The sequence below is a fragment of the Cucurbita moschata genome, unplaced genomic scaffold, assembly GCF_002738365.1.
Source record: "Cucurbita moschata cultivar Rifu unplaced genomic scaffold, Cmos_1.0 Cmo_Scf00078, whole genome shotgun sequence".
In the NCBI taxonomy this organism is placed as follows: Eukaryota; Viridiplantae; Streptophyta; class Magnoliopsida; order Cucurbitales; family Cucurbitaceae; genus Cucurbita; species Cucurbita moschata.
The window spans coordinates 16,088-34,065 of record NW_019268594.1 but is presented as its reverse complement, the minus strand read 5'-3'; the positions used below and the strand labels follow the sequence as shown (position 1 = coordinate 34,065).

The following is a 17,978-nucleotide window of genomic DNA, read 5'->3' as shown; positions in this document are numbered from 1 at the left end:
TACCAGTCTTGGTTAACTATGTAAGCAATGCATCTTTTTTCTGAATGAAATGTCTGTTGTATCCCATCACCACTATGAAACTCCTGACCTCTATGACTAAGATGGGATGAGGCCATCCCAACGGCTTCTACCTTGGTCGAGTTTACTAAAATGCCTTCTGTCGATACAACGTGTCCAAGGACAACAACCTTCTAAAGCCAAATTTCGCTCTTAATTATCCTAAAACCAGTTGTAAATATTATAAATTATCCAATAGTCTAGTCTCAATTGAGTAAAAATATGCTTCTAAAACAACGAAAAATGATTAAACTAAATCGACGGTAGCCAAATTGAGTTGTAGAAGCCGACCTAAAATTTTTTTTCCTTAACTTGACTACAACGTCTACATTGACTATCCCCGATCAATTTTCACACTTAATATATCTTAGTTATTTTAAGTTGTATTATATTTAAGACGTTGTTAACAAATAATTATTATGAATGAAAATTAGGATTTGATATTAATAAAATAGAAATTAACATTGTAAAATGAGCCCAACTAAATACCTATCTTCATAGTATATAAATTGCATTACAAAAGAAAAATAAAAATTTTCATTCATAAACCAAAAAAGAAAATGATAAAAGAATAATATAAACTTTATTGCATTTCCTCAAGAATACACCAACAACCCATAATCAAGAACTGAAAATTACTATTGTGAAAATATTACAGTAAAGGCAGAAGAAACTGTTAATATTATAATGATATCATGGATTTGAGCATTCTCTTTTCTACCCCTTCTTTCTAAAGCGTTCCTCTTCGGTAATCTTTGTTGTCCACCATAATCTGATATAAACAAAGGTCAATAGAGGAAATAAAAAAAGTTTAAAAAGAAACCAAAGGAATTAGGAAATGAATATAATTACCATTCTCCACCCATCTGGGTCAGTAAATCCAGTCATTTTGACGTTAATGGTAGGCACCAAAACTGGCTCCATGATTAGGTTCCCACCAAGCTCTTTGATTACCACTTTAGCAGCTTCAGCCGTCTTGTTTACGTTGTCAGTACTAATATAAAGCTGAAAAATACACCGATATGGGTTCAAGTCTAAACAAAAAAAAAATAAAATGAAATGTCGAGAATTGTTGGGAAGGTAGGGCTAATTTAAAGAATGATCGTGGGTTTATAAGTACGAAATACATCTCTATTGGTATGAGCGAAATCATGAGAGTTTATTCGAGGTGGACAATATTATACTATTATGAAGAGTCTGTTCCTGACAAGAAAAAGGGTTTACCATTGAATAGCCATCTCGTCCATCATCACGAGAGATGTTATTTCTTTTTTCCAATTCGAGCAATGTGGTTTTACTTTGGTTTGTTCCATAGCCCAATGTAGCCAATATAAACTGTAAAAAATAACAATTAACAATTACAAAACTCATTTTATAAGGGATACTTTAAGAAAAATAATTAATAATAAACTTATTTTACCTCTCCTGTTGAATTGTTTTGCCTCTTAAAGAGTTTCATCCCCAATGCCTGCACAAATTAATTTTTCATTGGATAGAACACTAAGAAATCCGGGTTACGTAGACTTCAGAAGAGGCTCTATGGTGTACTTTGTTCGAGGAGAGGATTATTGAGTATGGTTGAGAAAGAGTTCCCACATTGGCTAATTTAAGAAATGATCATGGGTTTCCAGATAAGAAATACATCTCCATTAGCATGAGGCTTTTTGGATAAGCCCAACTCAAAGTGATGAGAGCTATTACTCAAAGGGAACAATATCATACTATCATGGAGAGTCATGATTCCAAACATAGTATTAGAGTCATGCCCTTAACTTAGCCATGTCAATAGAATCCTCAGCTTTCGAACAAAGAAGTTGTGAGCTTCGAACGTGTAGTCAAAAGTGACTCAAGTTTCAAACAAACGGTGTTATTTTGTTTGAGGACACCATATGCCTCAGGGGAGGCTTTATATTGTACTTTGTTCGAGGGGAAGAGGATTGTTAGGGGAGGCTTTATATTGTACTTAGTTCGAGGGGAAGAGGATTGTTAGGGGAGGCTTTATATTGTACTTTGTTCGAGGGAAGAGAATTGTTGGGAGTGAGTCCCAAATTAAAGTCATGATAGCTTATGCTCAAAGTGGACAATATCATATTATTGTGAAGGTCCGTAATTCCTAACAAATTTATATTATAGAATGTAGTGTGTACCTTTGAGTAGAAGTTGGCGGAGAGATCCAAATTTTGTACACGAAGCATTATTGGGGAGAGAGGGTCAAGGGGTGAGGGGGTTTGGATGAACTTGAACTTATACCCATCGTGATCTTGCACGAATGCGAATATAGTTTGGTTAACTTTTTCGGGTTCATGAATTACCACTGCGCCATTTGCTCGAGCTTGCTCCACAGATTTGTAGACCTACAACTCATGGATAATAGTCCATTAATGAACTGATCTAGACACTCAAATTATGAAAAATTGGTCCACTAAATAATAATACCCACATTTTGAGTAGCAATTCCAAAGTGCCCAAACTCTGTACCTATAAATACATTGCTCAATCCATCCCCTGCAACAAATGGAATCATGAAACTGTCATAATTTTTGTGTATCAAAATGGATTGAGAACAAAAAAACCAAATCTTTTTTACTCACTTTGTCTGAGTTCCAACAAAAAGTGGGTGTTTTGAGGTCCAAATCCAACAAGGGCATCTTTATAGCCACGATCTGGAAAGTTCCTTCTCTTCAAAAGCTTCATTCCAAAGCCTCGCGTGTAAACTCTATAAAATAGACCAAGATGTGTTTACTTTAGGTTTTCCCAAAAGATAGTCACGACTCTCCACAATGGTATGATATCGTCTACTTTTTGAATGCGTCATATCAATAGAGATGTATTCTTTACTTGTAAACCCATGATCATTCCCTAAATTAGCCAAGGTGGGACTCCCTCCCAACAATATTCAACCAATCTTCCCCTCGAACAAAGTATACTACAGATCCTTCCTTGAGACCTATGGAGATCTCGAACAGTCTCCCTTAATCGAGGCTCGACTCCTTCTTTGGAGTCCTCTAACAAAATATAGCCTTTGTTTAACACTTCATTTTTCACTATACCTTCGAAGCTCACAACTTCTTTGTTCGACATTTGAGGATTCTATTGACATGGTAAGTTAAGATCATGACTCTGATACCATATTAGAAATCACGTCTCTCCACAATAGTATGATATTGTCCTTTGAGTATAAGCTCTCGTGGCTTTACTTTTGGACTTCCCAAAAGGTCTCATATCAATGGGGATATATTCTTTACTTAAAAACTCATGATCATTCATTAAATTAGTCATGGTAGGACTCCCTCCCAACAACCCTCAATAAAGGAAACACCATTTTGAACAAAACTAAAATGAAAAGGATACATACTTGATAGAATGGTCGAGATCAGAGACATGAATAACAGCACGAAGAAAACGACGATGGTCCTTCTTCACCCAATCTAACACATTTTCATTCAAGTTACGAGCTCCCAAACTAGTTTCAATGATCTGAAATTTAAATATATCCACAAATTAAAAAAGTTGGTAAGAAATGAAAGGAATTCTAAACCATAAAGAACATACCAAAGAGAAGAAGAGAAGCGAGAAGAGGATTGAGGATAGTCCCAAGTTGTTAGCCATTTTCATAGTTGAAAGCTTGCAATGAAAGGGTTGGGAGTGGAGATGAACCTATTTATAATGTGATATTATAAGATAAGGTGGGCCTTTTACGCGTTTTGACTTGAACAATTGTGGAATGGTCAACGTTCAAGATTTTGGCCTTTTGACCTGAAGAATCTCACATTTGACTTGGTGCTTATCCTTTTTTATTTTATTTGTGTTTTATTCTTTATATTAAAATGAAATTGTGGACGATTTTGTTATTGCTTGCTTTTAGAAATTAAAAACCGCCGGTGTTTGTTATATATGGTCAAAATTATAACGCGCGTGTATTATTAGAATTGCAATAAATTTATATATATATTAAATCAGATGATGGCTATTTAATATCACGTTTCATTATCCGTTTGTATAAATATGACCTATAATTATATCTATAAGTAATATAATATTTTAGAAAATTAAGTTATTCTTAAATTTTTAGAAAAAAAACTATTCAACTAATCCCTAACACACAATTCAAAATTGGAATACATGTTATTCAATCATTCAAAAACTTACTAAATGCGAAAACACCACCCACTTTATTGATTCATAATAAAATTTGCATAAAAGAATTCTCAACTTTTATTAAATCGCTAAGAGAGACTATTGTCAAGATGATTGAGAGTTGTTTATTGGAACGAGGGATTGATAAGGTTTTCTCTATCACGGTTGATAATGGAAGTTCCAATGATAGAGCTATCTCGTATATTATTAGAAGACTTAGAAGTTGGAATTCACTTGTCTTAGAAGACAAATATTACCCATGAGGTATTATGCCCACATAATTAACTTGACTATGAATGAAGGACTTATTGCATGACTCCATTTCTAACAAAATTTAAAGATTGTGTTGAGTAAGAAAAAAATTGAATGTAAAACTATTGGATGTGGCAAGTCGATGGAATTCCATTTGATGCTTGATTATATCTTGAAATTTGAAAAAAGCCTTCTAAGTATTAAAGGAAAAATAATTAGATTATGTTGAGTACGGTCAAGGATATTTAGTACTAAATTATAGTTTATCATATATATCATATTTGATACTTTATTATAGCTAAATATCTAGATATTTGCTCTTTTAACATATGTATCTTTCTATTTATTACTCTTTTTATATCCTTATAATTTATTTGATCATAAATAGAGAACTTTCACACTATTTAAGTGCGGTGGTTTCAGCAAATATCTTCGTGGTATTAGAGCCTTTTGGGTTTAGCAACCATCCTTTATTTTCAATGGCTTCTGAATTGTTTAATCATCTTCTTCTCCACCACTACTATTGGCTTTGACGCCGCAGGGGCAATCTCCATGGCGGCCCCAAGTGGAGTCGATTAATTACTCTTCGGCTCCACCTTTTTGACCTCTAAATCACCATTCGCCATACTCTGTACATACAACCTCACCTTTTCCAACACAATCGGTTTTCCCTTTAGCCAACATAGCCTCTTTCATTTTCTTCCTAATCAACCCTTCATCTTTCAAAGAATTTCCCTTAGCCAACATAGCCTCTATCATTTTCTTCCCAATCAACCCTTCATTCTTCACAGAAACCCTAATCTCAGGATGCTCATCAGCGTTCTCTTCGAAAACATATTGAATCTCGATAGGCCTATCGACCTTATGCAGAGATTTACCTTTGGAATCTGGGTGCCGCACTGGCCTCTTCGCCAACCAAGTCGTCGCTGCCCTTCTCGCCAAAATTGGCTCCTTCGCCCATTGTGGCGACTCTTCCGGCTTTAACATTGTTTTTGTCCCTTGCTCTAGGTTTCTCCTTCTACTTCTTGGATTAGACATATTCTCACTAGAGCCAAGACAGCATTGTCGCTGAGCAATGATCCCTCTTCATGGGTTAGACAAATTCTCACCGAAGCCAAGGCAGCATTGCCGCTGAGCGTCGATCCCTCTGCAGTTTTTGATGGCCAAGAAAGTGTTTCTCTATGCCTCCTTCGAACCAGGTTGTCGACATTTTCACGAAAAGTGTTTCTCGATCTCTCTTTGAATTTTTCAGATCCAAGCTTCACGTTCGTTCAAATCCGACGCACAGCTTGCGAGGGGATGTTAAGGATATTTAGTTCTAAATTATAGTTTACCATATATATCATATTTGATATTTTATTATAAGGCAAATATTAGATATTTGCCTTAATACCATAGGTATCTTTTCATTTATTGTCACTTCCATTTATTAGTATTTCCATATCCTTGTAATTTATTTGATTATAAATAGATAACTTTCAATCATTTAGGTGTGGTAGATTAAACAAAAATTCTTAGTATGGATGTGTACACTATGATATAGTACTTGATCCTTTCCCTCTAGCATACAACATGATATAATACTTGATCCTTTCCCTCTATTGGTTTCTGACAACGTAAGCATATGCTATCCCTTAGCCAAGCCTAGAGGGTATGTGGGCTTGCCTAGTGGTTCATGTGCGCATGTGTGAACCATGGGTAGAGAAGTACTATACGTCCAACCCTACTCCGAGAGAGAAAGTAAAGCCCAAAGAACAATCAAGAAAAGATAAGTCAAACCATGAACTATGATTGCATGCGATTGCATTTTCCAACCTCAACCGTGGGACTACTTACTGAGTATTAGCAAGGAAGACTTTATGAAGAGAATTCAATCAATAGGGGAGCTCGAGAAAGTGGATTAAAGGCTCGCCAAAACATTCTCCATATTTCTTCCATGTACATTTTCTTAAACTTTAATTTTACTTAATTCTGAATATAATCAAAGTCAATTGTAATACTTTTTTGTCGAATTAAACGTTCAGAGAAAGAAAGAAAGAAAGAAAGAAAGAAAGAAAGAAAGAAAGTAATTGATGATCAAGATCGAGGATGTCACTGAGTAATTGATGATCAAGATCAAGAGTAAAGAAACTTGTGATTCGAATCACTCTACCAGAGGTTTGATCAATACTACTGTCTAGACAAACTCATATACGTGTAATATCAATTTATAGGAAAGATTATGATAATAATGAGTTATATGGTGTTAAAGTTTGACATGCAAGTAATGAACAAATTTGAAAAAATTGTTCGTCTAAAGAGTAGTTTTGAAAAAATAACTTTAAGAAGGTAAAATTGAAAATTTTACCACCTACCATTCAAATTGTCCATATAACTCTGATGTTTAGCTAAATTTGAAAAAAGAACCTTACAAAGAGGTAATTTTGGGAAAACAACCTTAAAATGAGAAAATTAGTTTTGAATGTCAAAGTTAGCAATTTAAATTCCATACTCAAGTGTGGTAATGGATAATTACAAATTTTTGGGTTAAAATTTAAAAGAAAAATGGAGGGATAATCACAAAGGATGATCATTTGGCCACTTGGCCAAGTGGGGGCGGCTAAATGGATGGAAACACACTCCCTACCTGAATAGTTACATATGGTTAAGCCGTTGTTGTTTCCTTTGCTTGCATGCTATAAAACATCGTTTTTAATCTCTCACTAAATCTTGCTTTCAAACTCTCCTTCGAAAATCTCTTTACCCCCGTTTTCTAAAACTTTTCTCTTAAATCTAGGCCAGAGGTTTGAGCATACATTGTCTGGTCGTAGGTGACGCGCAAACGAATTAACTTAACTCATTTGTTGTTGAGAAGCGAGTGCCGCACAATCACAAGACACTCGCAAATCTACTACCAAAATAAGAGCTATAATGACAAGGGGTCTATCTCTCCTTCCATTTTTGGGCATCCAAGACAAAGGCCATATACAAATTTCAAACCTTGTGTACTCTCTCCACATACCAAATTAGTGTCCCTACTTAGTCTCATTAGAAAGAGAGGAAAGCAAGGACAAGACACTCCTTTGACCATTTTTCACGAGGACAAAAGAAATGCACAAATTCAAAGTTTTTTTTTTTTTTTTGGTATTTCTATTATTTTTTCCTCAAAATTCTTCCATAGACCGTTTCTAAGTCTGATTTGGTCTCGTAGGTTGAGAGGAAGGAAATCTAGCACGTTCAAGAAGGAATCAAAAGTTGAAAAATGAAGGGAATGAACTATTCATCATTCTACTTAAAATATTGATAGCCATTTTGATTTTATTAAGAATTAAAAAAAAGCAAATAATATGAGATCATGAACTTCACCATTGTAAAAATTGTATCTTATAAGTCTCTTTAGTGTATTTCATTCCATAAAAGTTCTTCCGCGAGATTTTTCTTGTCATAACTTAACACAAAGCCAAGACTTATAAAAGTCCCTCGAAAGAAAATTCTAGAGCTATTGAAGAAGGAGAGTTGAATTCCCACGAACAAAAAATTGCAATGAATTTTTTTTTTTTTTTTTTGCTCAACACAATGTCCAATTAATAGGTAATTTGGCAGAAGTTTTTACCGATAATATATTTAGATTTCTAATAAATTAAGGTATAATTTCTTGTTTAAATCATATTTAAATGTCACAAAATATTTCAAAATATATTTAACTCATTTGAATCTTATTCAAATTTTAACTATTTTTTTTTATTTAATGTATCTCCCTTAAAATATATATATATATTTTTATATTTACTATCTATAATATATTAAATATAAAGAGTTGAAATTAATACTTAATAAATTAAATATATTAAATATAAATGATAAAAATACATTTAATTTGAAGTTCTCTGAATCATTATTTAATATATTAGATGTATTAAATACAAAAGAGAAAAAGTATATTAGATTTTATAAACCTACAATGATATCAAATTAATTAATGGAACAATTTTCATTCCTTAACCACGGTAGACCTATAGTAACATTCTTATGCACTATAGGGCAAGTTGTGTCTATTGATATAATAATTATAAACAAATCAATATTTTACGAATTGTTTATAATTACAACTGGGTGAAAAGTTCGTTTTACTCCTTTAATTACATCTTACATCGTAAGTACCATTGATTCTCTAATAAACAATTTATGTATGACCCAACCATAAATGAAGTGCCTCTTGGGCGAATGAGAGGGGGAAGACCCCTTTGTTTTAAGTCTTAAAATCAGCACTTAAAGGAACTACTCATCCATTTACCACATATGGGAAGGAATGAATTTCATCTCCTAACATTATGTTTTTAGTGCCCTATTTGGTTAAGTCTCTAAAATGGTAGGCACATTGAATAAGCTACAAAAGATATTCTCACACATATAAATTAATGGACAAGCCCTCCCATGTATGAGTTCATAAGATAGTCAGGATTAAGATCATATCGCATATGATCATCCTGTAAAATATTAATCTTCTCAATTAACGAATTTATAAAAAGAGATTACATATTTCATAGTCCAAACTTATACAAACTCATTATACTGGATACTCTCATTCACATATCCATATGAATGATTTAATCAAATCATGAGTAACAAAATTACAAAATGAATTGTATCAATGGTATTATCAGGATGAAGCACCAACCTTTTCCATTTATTAGAAACAATTTATGTTACGTAAACATGATCTTTTTGTATGTCAACCCCATGTTATTGAAGATTACACTAATAACCTTGAATTTTTCATACCAAGGATAATATTAAATTATAAATAAAATAATAAAAATTATTATTAAAAAATAAATAATTATCTACCAAGATTTATCTCATAAATCTCAATAGACAACCTAGAGCTAAAATAGAATAGAAATAAGCCATTTACAGGAGTTGAAACTTCATCAGGAGCGCGTGCCATTTGGTGTCCTAAGGTAGACAATGTTGACTTGGTCGGTTCGCCATGTCACTTATTTTGACTCCTATTCATTGATTCAACTGGTTCACCTAGTTTTGGACTAGTTCTCATGATAATGCTCCTGAAACTATACTACATGTAGAACTTGTCTAAGAAATTTTAGAAAATTCCAGCTTCGCCGTGAAAAGTGCACCCAAACACGGTCTTTTAAATAAGTAACCACCACAACTATTTTTCAAGCAATACTTAGGTTAATGATTAAGAAGTATCAATGTAGGTCTATTCAATCAAGATATATAAGCTTGCATGTTAAGAACTTTGATTAGTCCTATGCTTACAAAAGGACTCCAGCATGTCTTTGTAATGATTGTCAATCTTTTGTTTATTGAACATGTTGGATATTATTATATGTATGTGAGAATGTTTGTTTAATCCACCCACTAGATGGTTTGAAAGTTATCATATTTATAATCAAATAAATTAGAAGGATATGGAAAGAGTAATAATGGAAAGATACATATGCTAAAAAGACAAATATCTATATATTTGCTTATAATAAAATATCAAATATGATATATACGATATACTATAATTTAGTACTAAAATATACTTAACTATATGTATTGCATATAAAAGCATGTTATAAAGTTTAGAGATCAACATAAACCCAATTAATATAATGTTTATTCGCTAGGTTCTCTAGAGTGTCTTTATATATATGAACGATTATGAGCTACTAGTTTACGTTTTCTCTTAGAGTCGTAGAATTTACATTTGAATCCCATAGGCACTTTAGGTTGATTAGGTATAAAGTAGTGATGATTGAGGTGCAACCCTTAATCAAGGAGTGCGGTTAGGGTCTACTTGATACACAGAGTTTGATTGTCACCCACAAGGGGATCCCAAGAGTCGTAGAAGGTATTCTATTGGTGAGCACCTAGTAGACAAACATGTATGAGGTATAGACACACACTCTACTTGTCTGTTTATAGAGCACGACGTACCTCATATATACGATGCTTACCCGAGCACCCATTACAAGGTCAAGTTGACTCATGCCCACTTAGCGCAAGGCTAAGGATAGACTTCATGAAATGGAAGAATATAGAGCTAAGACCAACGAGAATATGTTATATGAGATAAGTCCAACGAGACCCTACAAGTAAGTTGCTTAATAAGAATTTTTATACTCACTCTTGCTACCGTTTATTTTTCAGGTGAACAGTAGAACTATGGTGGGAGTGTGCTGGGTTGTTAGCCTATGGAGGGGTCCTGTGGCCCTAAATCTTAACTTTTGGTTGTAAACGTATTTATTTTATAAGCCATATTATTGTAAATCATTTTGTATTTAAAATTTTAAGTGTAAATTGTGACGTCCCACATCGATTGGGGAGGATAACGAAATATTATTTATAAGGGTGTGGAAATCTCTCTCTAGCCGACGGCGTTTTAAAAATCTTGAGGGGAAGCCCAAAAAGGGAAAGCCAACAAGGACAATATCTACTAATGGTGGGTTTGGGCAATTAGAGTTGATATCAGAGCTAGACATCGGGCGTGCCAGTAAGGATGTTGGGCCCCTAACGGGGTGGATTGGGGTGTCCCACATTGATTGGAGAAGTGTTGGGTCCCGAAGGAGGTGGATTGTGAGATCCGACATCGGTTGGGGAGGAGAATGAAACATTTTTTATAAGGGTCATAAACTTCATCTTAAAACACTGCTATGGAATTACGTGTTAGAAAACATCTTTAAAACGACATAACGAAATGCTAAATGAAATTAAAAAAAGAAAACATTAAAATTGAAAAAAAATCATATTCTAACCTAAGTCTAACAAAATAAATACTGGTGTAGTTGTCAGCCTTACAGATGTGTTTTGCTTTTACCTGGAATAGAAGTAGGACGTGGTTAAGTATCTTAAGAAATACTTAGTAAATGACCCCGCTATTAGGGTTGGATGGAAACACATTGATAGACCTATTATATCAATCTATATTCCTAAGGCGATATACTAATCCGGTTAATTGGATGTGTTTTTGTTAAGGATATTTAATAATAAATTATAGTTTACCATATATATTATATTTGATATTTTATTGTAAGACAAATATCTAATATTTGCCTTAGTACCATATGTATCTTTCCCTTTATTGTTATTTCCATTTATTAGTATTTTCATATCCTTGTAATTTATTTGATTATAAATAAGATAACTTTCACACCATTTAAGTATGGTGGATTAATCAAACATTCTTAGTTTACTTTTCTACACATGGTCCCCCGATGCATGAACACACAATGATGCATGAGGTTTCAATATTTTTCCTTTCATTATCGTGTATAACAACCCCTCTAGCGTTTTCCTTTATATCATATCATTTTATCATAACTTTTCATTTGTATATTGAGGTTGTGTCATACCAATTTATCATATTGAATGCCATTCATATCATATATCATTCATGTTGAGCATATGTCGTGTCTTCTGACGTATCATATCATTCCATGCACATATCATATTCATTGTATTAAAATATGCACCGTATCATCAATTATATATATATATTATAATATCATAATATTCACATATCATATCGCGAGCATGTCGTCAAGCATATCATATCTTAACATATTATATCGTAAACATATCATTTCATCACATATAGCATAACATTCACATATTATATCGTAAACATATCATTTCATCACATATAGCATAACATTCACATATCATATCGTACACATATTGTTTCATAATCGTTCACATATCCGAGCACATGACATGTGCCAAGCCACGGTAAGTGTCATCATACAACATACAGTTTTAATCAATCCTATAGTAAAGTCACTTACTTGCTTGACCTAGATGGAAGCTACTACGACCCTTTGATACTAGGTTAATGTTGTTCTCTGAAATTTAATTTTGGGTAAGGAGTCCAACATCATAAATTAGTATTATACTATGAAAATTGGCTCACCTAGTTGCATAAAATAATTTAAACTTACTCCTAATAATTTAAACTAGTTAAGCCTAATTATGCATAAATACTTTAAACTTAACTTAAAATTTTAAACTAGCTAAAAGGTTGCCACACTAACCACCTTAAGCGCTTTCAAAGAATTGAAACTAGGAGGAAAGGGTCCGAGTGTATCCGGACCAAGTTAGATCAGCCAAAATATACTAGTCTTGAGTCGTCAAAAAGTGTATTGGCTGGTCTTGAGTCATCAGAAAGTGACCTCCCTTTTAATTTTGCTCTCTGAAATTTAATTTTGCTCAAGGAATCTAACTCAAGCCTTCATGCTACTACATTTTTCATATAAAGGCAAGGCACCCTTGTAAGGCTGACGGAGGCACACAACTCCAAGACTGTGGCACATCCATAGGGATAAGTTCGCATTTCAATTTAATAATATAGATTAGTATAAAGTGAGTTATATTTGCATTTGATAATAGTATAAGTTAGTATATGTTGAGTTGTATTTACCTTTAGTAAAATATAGGTTGAGTTGTATTTGTATTTAATAAAGTATAGATTAATATAGGTTGAGTCATATTTATATTTAGGATATATGTTAGTATAGAGCATTTAATTCAATAACGTTTTTCTTCCTTCTTTTATATTGGTTTATTCTCAAGATAATAAATGAAGCACAAAGTTAATGTTTAAAGTAATGGGCTATTCGAAAATTTAGGGGAGTTAGTTGAGAGGGAAACAGGAAACACAGGTAATAATGATCGTTGGTGAAAGAAATAAATCCCATTTCCCAAGTGGGGTTTGTAAGTGTGGTGTATTTATATATAAAACTGAAAAATATAGAGAGAATATTGAAGTGTTTCTAGCAATGGCTTTAAACTTCTTCTTCTTCTTCTTGACTTTGTTGAGTAACTATTTGACATTTTTGGATGCCGCTTTGGTTCCAGCCATGTATGTGTTCGGAGACTCTTTACTGGACGTTGGCAACAATAATTATCTTAATTTTTCTGCTCCCAAAGCCAACTTTTATCCTAATGGCATCGACTTTCCCACCCGGAACCCCACCGGAAGGTTCTGTAACGGCAAGAATCCTTCAGATTTTCTCGGTATGTTTTATTTTTGTTGTTCTGTACTTGCTACTTACTAGTTTTTCATTCTTCAAATAAGCATGCATTTTTTGATATTAATCTTTAACTAAAATGGGATATTTATGTTGGGAAATGGAAAAATAATAAGTTTAAAATATTTTGTGAGATCTCACTTCGATTAGGAAGGAGAACGGAACACCCTTTATAAGTATGTGAAAATCTCTTTGTAGTAGACGCGTTTTAAAAACTTTGAGGGGAATCCTGAAAGGGAAAGGCCCTAGTAGTGGGCTTGGGCCGTTATAAATGGTATCAGACTCATACACTGGACGATGTGTCAGCGAGGAGGTTGTTCCTCGAAGGGGTAGACACAAGGCGGAGTGCCAATAAGGACGCTGAGCCACGAAGGAGGGTGGATTTGGTGGGGGATCCCACATTGATTGGAGAAATGAACGAGTGTCAGCGTTGGAGGTAGACACGAGCCAGTGTGTCAATAACAACGCTGAGTCTTGAAGGAGATGGATTTGGTGGGGGTCCCACATTGATTGGAGAAATGAATGAGTGTCAGCGTGGGGGTAGACACGAGCCAGTGTATCAATAACAACGCTGAGCCCCGAAGGAGATGGATTTGGTGGGGGTCCCACATTGATTGAAGAAATGAATGATTATCAGCGAGGACGTTGACCCTGAAGGGGGATGGATTGTGAGATGGAGGTGGATTTGGTGAGGGTCTCATATCGATTGGAGAAAGAAACGATTACCCGTGAGTACGCTGGTTCTGAAGAGGGTGGATTGTAAGATCCCACATTGGTTGGGAAGGAGAAATAACTTGAAGGGAAACTCGAAAAGAAAACCAAAATATAACAATATCTACTAGCAAGGAGCTTAGATCGTTACATATTTAAAGAACGGTTGTCTCACTAAATATGATAGATATGGAAAATAAATGGAGCTTCGCCTATATGGCTCGTAATTAAATATGAGTATTTGTTTCATTCACCAACCTTCTTACAAGAAAACCAAGCAAAATTTATGAGACATTTAATGCAGCAAGGGAGCCTTCAACCAACTTATAGTAAGTTGGGTGTTGGCGTAGCTCATAAATTTTTTAGTTGTTTAAAGATCTACTAAAATAATAAAAATATTTTTAAATTTTGCTAGATTTTTAAAACTCTCAATAATATTTTTATATTAATTAAAAAAATGTTAAAATTCTTTACATAGATCATTAATATTTTGTTTTAAAATATACTTTGAACTATCAAAAATATTTTTAAAATATTATCAGAATTAAATGTTTTTTTTTAATGAACTCTTGTGATTTTTCATATATTAATTAATTGAAGGATTGTTTTTTTACATGGAGTAGCTGAAAAGGTGGGGTTAACTAGTGCGCCGTCGTATCTTTCGATTATTGAGAATAGAGACCGTACATACAAGTTCAACATCGGCGTCAACTTTGCCTCTGGAGGAGCCACAATTATTCCTCAATCAAATCACATATTTGTAAGTAACAATTAAATCTTTTAAACTTAAATTACAATTTAAGAAAAATATAGAAAATATAAATAATACGATTATAAAAGTCATTTAAACTTATTGAGAGGGAAGCTTCGTGCTTCCTTGCATCCTTTAGGTCTTCATTGTAACACTATCACTAATTATTGTAGGTTACATCAATATCACTGACTAAACAAGTGGCGTTCTACGGCTCTGTTTACGAAGCATTAGTGAAAGATTTGGGAGTGAATAATGCAAAGGAACATGCATCCAAATCTCTATATTTGATAGAAATTGGAAGCAATGACATATTTGAGTACTTTGGATCATCCAACCTTCGCAAAACCTACACTCCTCCCCAATATGTGGACCTTATGTGTCGCCATTTCGAGAAGCAATTAAAGGTATTCTATGCCTAATTTATTTTATAAGAAAGCAATCATTATTATCCCTTATTGATGCACAATTGAGCAAAGAGAACACACACTTGATTTGCACGTAATTTGTCTATAAAACACGATGAGATGATTTGCAAAATATGAAACTAAACACTAATGTGATGTTTCCCACACATACTCTAATGCTTAAATAAAAAATGGAGGAAACTCTAAGCAAACTTTAGGGTTACAAAATGAGAACTTGAGTTCTCTTGAATAGCTATGTTAGAGTGAATTTACTTCTTCCGCTTTCTTCATAGAGTAGACAAACATCCTTTTTGTTTCAAGTCGAGATAAACAACTTATCATTAGTCTAACTTAATTAGATTCCTCAAGTTACGAGCTTTATATTCAAAACCTATTAAATATGATACAAAATTTCTTTCCAACCTTGGTTTGTATATAATTAAACAAAATTTAAATGTAAAACAAACTTACATTTAAGTATAATTTTGTGGGTCTTTAATATTCTTGTTCTTCAAATCCAACCAGACAAAATCTCTACCACAAGATCTTTCTTGCTATGAATCGAATATAAAATCATGATTGGTGGGAACATCTAGAAAGAAAAAACCACTAAAGATATTGAAAGAGAGAAATTTCACGCTACTCTTGAATTATTTTAAGGAGGAGACGTGTCTTTAGTTCAACCCAAGGGTCTTCTTAGGTTACGACTTTTTCTAAAAATTAAACAATCATTAACAACAAAACTTATCTATATATTATATGTTGGGATATGGAGCCTGATGCCTAGATCTGGCATAGATATATTTGGAAGATATTTCGTAAAGATCTGACAAAAATATATACGGTAGATATTTGGTAAAGATTTGATAAAGATATATATGTTAGATTATATCTCGGAGTTTAAACACTAAATTGAAACCACATATATACCAATGCTCTCAAAACTTACTTCTTGTCATTCTCTGTATTCTCTCTTTGTTGTACATACATGAAGTCATCAATATAAAACCTTTAGCCAATATTCCTCATTGTATTTTCTCTCTCCTGTTCTTTGTGTTCATCTTGATCGAGTGTGCGTTGTTGAACGATCTTAACAATTGGTATCATAGTTAACAACTGGTATCGATCCTAACATTATAACTATTTATATTTATATTTGCACATGATGATTTTGTATACTCAAAATTACACTAATAATCTAAGATTTTTCAAGTAGCGATTGTATGAAAAGGGAGGGCGTAAATTGGTGGTAATTGGTGTGGGGGTAATTGGATGCACTCCAGCAATGAGATACAAAAGCATCACAGAAGCATGTAATTCCGAAATGAATTGGATGGCATTTGTGTACAATCAACATCTCATATCACTGCTTAAGAGACTGAAGGATGAGTTATTAGGGTTTCATTTTGCATACTTCGATGGCTTCTCGATCATGCTTACCTCCATTCACAAACCCTCTTCTTTTGGTATATTCTCTATCTCCTTCTTCCTTTTAATTCTTGGAGGCTTAAAAAAAGTTATCTTCTTTGACTTCATTTTTGGGTTGCAGGATTTAGTGAAGTTAAAGCAGCGTGTTGTGGGTCTGGTAGACTGAACGCTGAACTGGCTTGCATTCCAAAAGTATCTTATTGTAACAATAGAGACAAGCATTTGTTTTGGGATAGATACCATCCAACACAACAAGCTCATCGCTTTTTTTCTGATTTAATATTCAATGGCCCACCAACGTACACTTTTCCCATCAATGTTCAAACCCTTGTAGCTATTTAATTAATCAACTTTTGAGGCATAACTTTGAGATAACTTATGTATGTACTATAACACTTCATTATTCTTGTAGCTTCTCTCTTTTTAAATGGTAAGGGAATGGTTTGATATTTGGACATAATATAGAAAAAAAATGAATGAAAAATATTGATATTCATCGCATTTAAACTTGCTTAGTGATCCACAAAAATTAAAGAGCTAACAAGAAATCAAGAGAAGATAATAGACATTGTGTTAACACGCGAAGTAAGGGCAAAAGAAACTCAAATAAGTTTAAGTCACTCGTCTAAAACCTAAAAGATGTAAGGAAAGGAATTAAGATATTCAAACAAGTATAAGCGTTTAAAAAAGTCATTTCAATACCCTAACAAGTAATTTTAGGGAGTTAAAAAGCCTTTGGAAAAGAATCTGAAATGAAAAAGTAAGCATAAAGAAGAAAAACTCATTTTCCAATTTTTAAGGAAGTTTGGAGATTTTGAATTCCTCCCGGAAAATGGTAATAAGAGGAAATATAATTTTTTTTAAAAAAGTTCGGATTTTTTTAGAAAAATAATAATAAAATATTTGAAAAATGGAAAATTTACTAAAATACCCTTGAACTTCAAAGTAATTACGAAAATTGCACGAATTAGAAAATCAGATCGGCCACATTGAGCCGTCCTTAGAAAATCCTTCTTGTCTTTTTTTTCAACTATTGGATCTTCACCAAATTTGAGTATGTTCTAAGGGAGGCACACCTCATCACATCCAATTACTAGAATTTAAAATGGAGGTGGATTGCTCGCTTATCAGAGAGGATATTTTCAACATGAAATATAAAAAAACTCAGACCCCAATGATTCTAGAGGTTTCAAGTCAGTTTAAGCTCTCTCTATAAAG

General features: G+C 33.4%; 2 protein-coding genes across 3 annotated transcripts; one reads left to right on the top strand and one right to left on the bottom strand.

Moving 5' to 3' along the window:
• Positions 1-770: 770 nt before the first annotated feature.
• Positions 771-3,684, bottom strand: LOC111438601 (lactoylglutathione lyase-like). The gene is made up of 9 exons (XM_023076470.1): positions 3,610-3,684; positions 3,413-3,534; positions 2,649-2,773; positions 2,498-2,562; positions 2,205-2,411; positions 1,478-1,525; positions 1,282-1,392; positions 910-1,062; positions 771-829 (listed from the first exon to the last, which is right to left on the bottom strand). The coding sequence occupies exons 1-9, from the start codon at positions 3,670-3,672 to the stop codon at positions 788-790; spliced, it is 936 nt and encodes a 311-aa protein (XP_022932238.1). The 5' UTR covers positions 3,673-3,684; the 3' UTR covers positions 771-787.
• A 9,489-nt stretch (positions 3,685-13,173) lies between these two features.
• On the top strand, positions 13,174-17,176 carry LOC111438600 (GDSL esterase/lipase At5g55050-like). Of its 2 annotated transcripts, XM_023076468.1 has the most exons (5): positions 13,174-13,449; positions 14,798-14,934; positions 15,099-15,332; positions 16,549-16,798; positions 16,882-17,176. In XM_023076468.1, exons 1-5 carry the CDS (start codon positions 13,212-13,214, stop codon positions 17,100-17,102), a joined length of 1,080 nt encoding a protein of 359 aa, XP_022932236.1. In that variant the 5' UTR covers positions 13,174-13,211; the 3' UTR covers positions 17,103-17,176. The 2 variants fall into 2 exon arrangements, with proteins under 2 accessions (XP_022932236.1, XP_022932237.1); XM_023076469.1 differs by lacking the exon at positions 14,798-14,934 and having other exon boundaries at positions 13,189-13,449.
• The last annotated feature ends 802 nt before the right edge of the window (positions 17,177-17,978 follow it).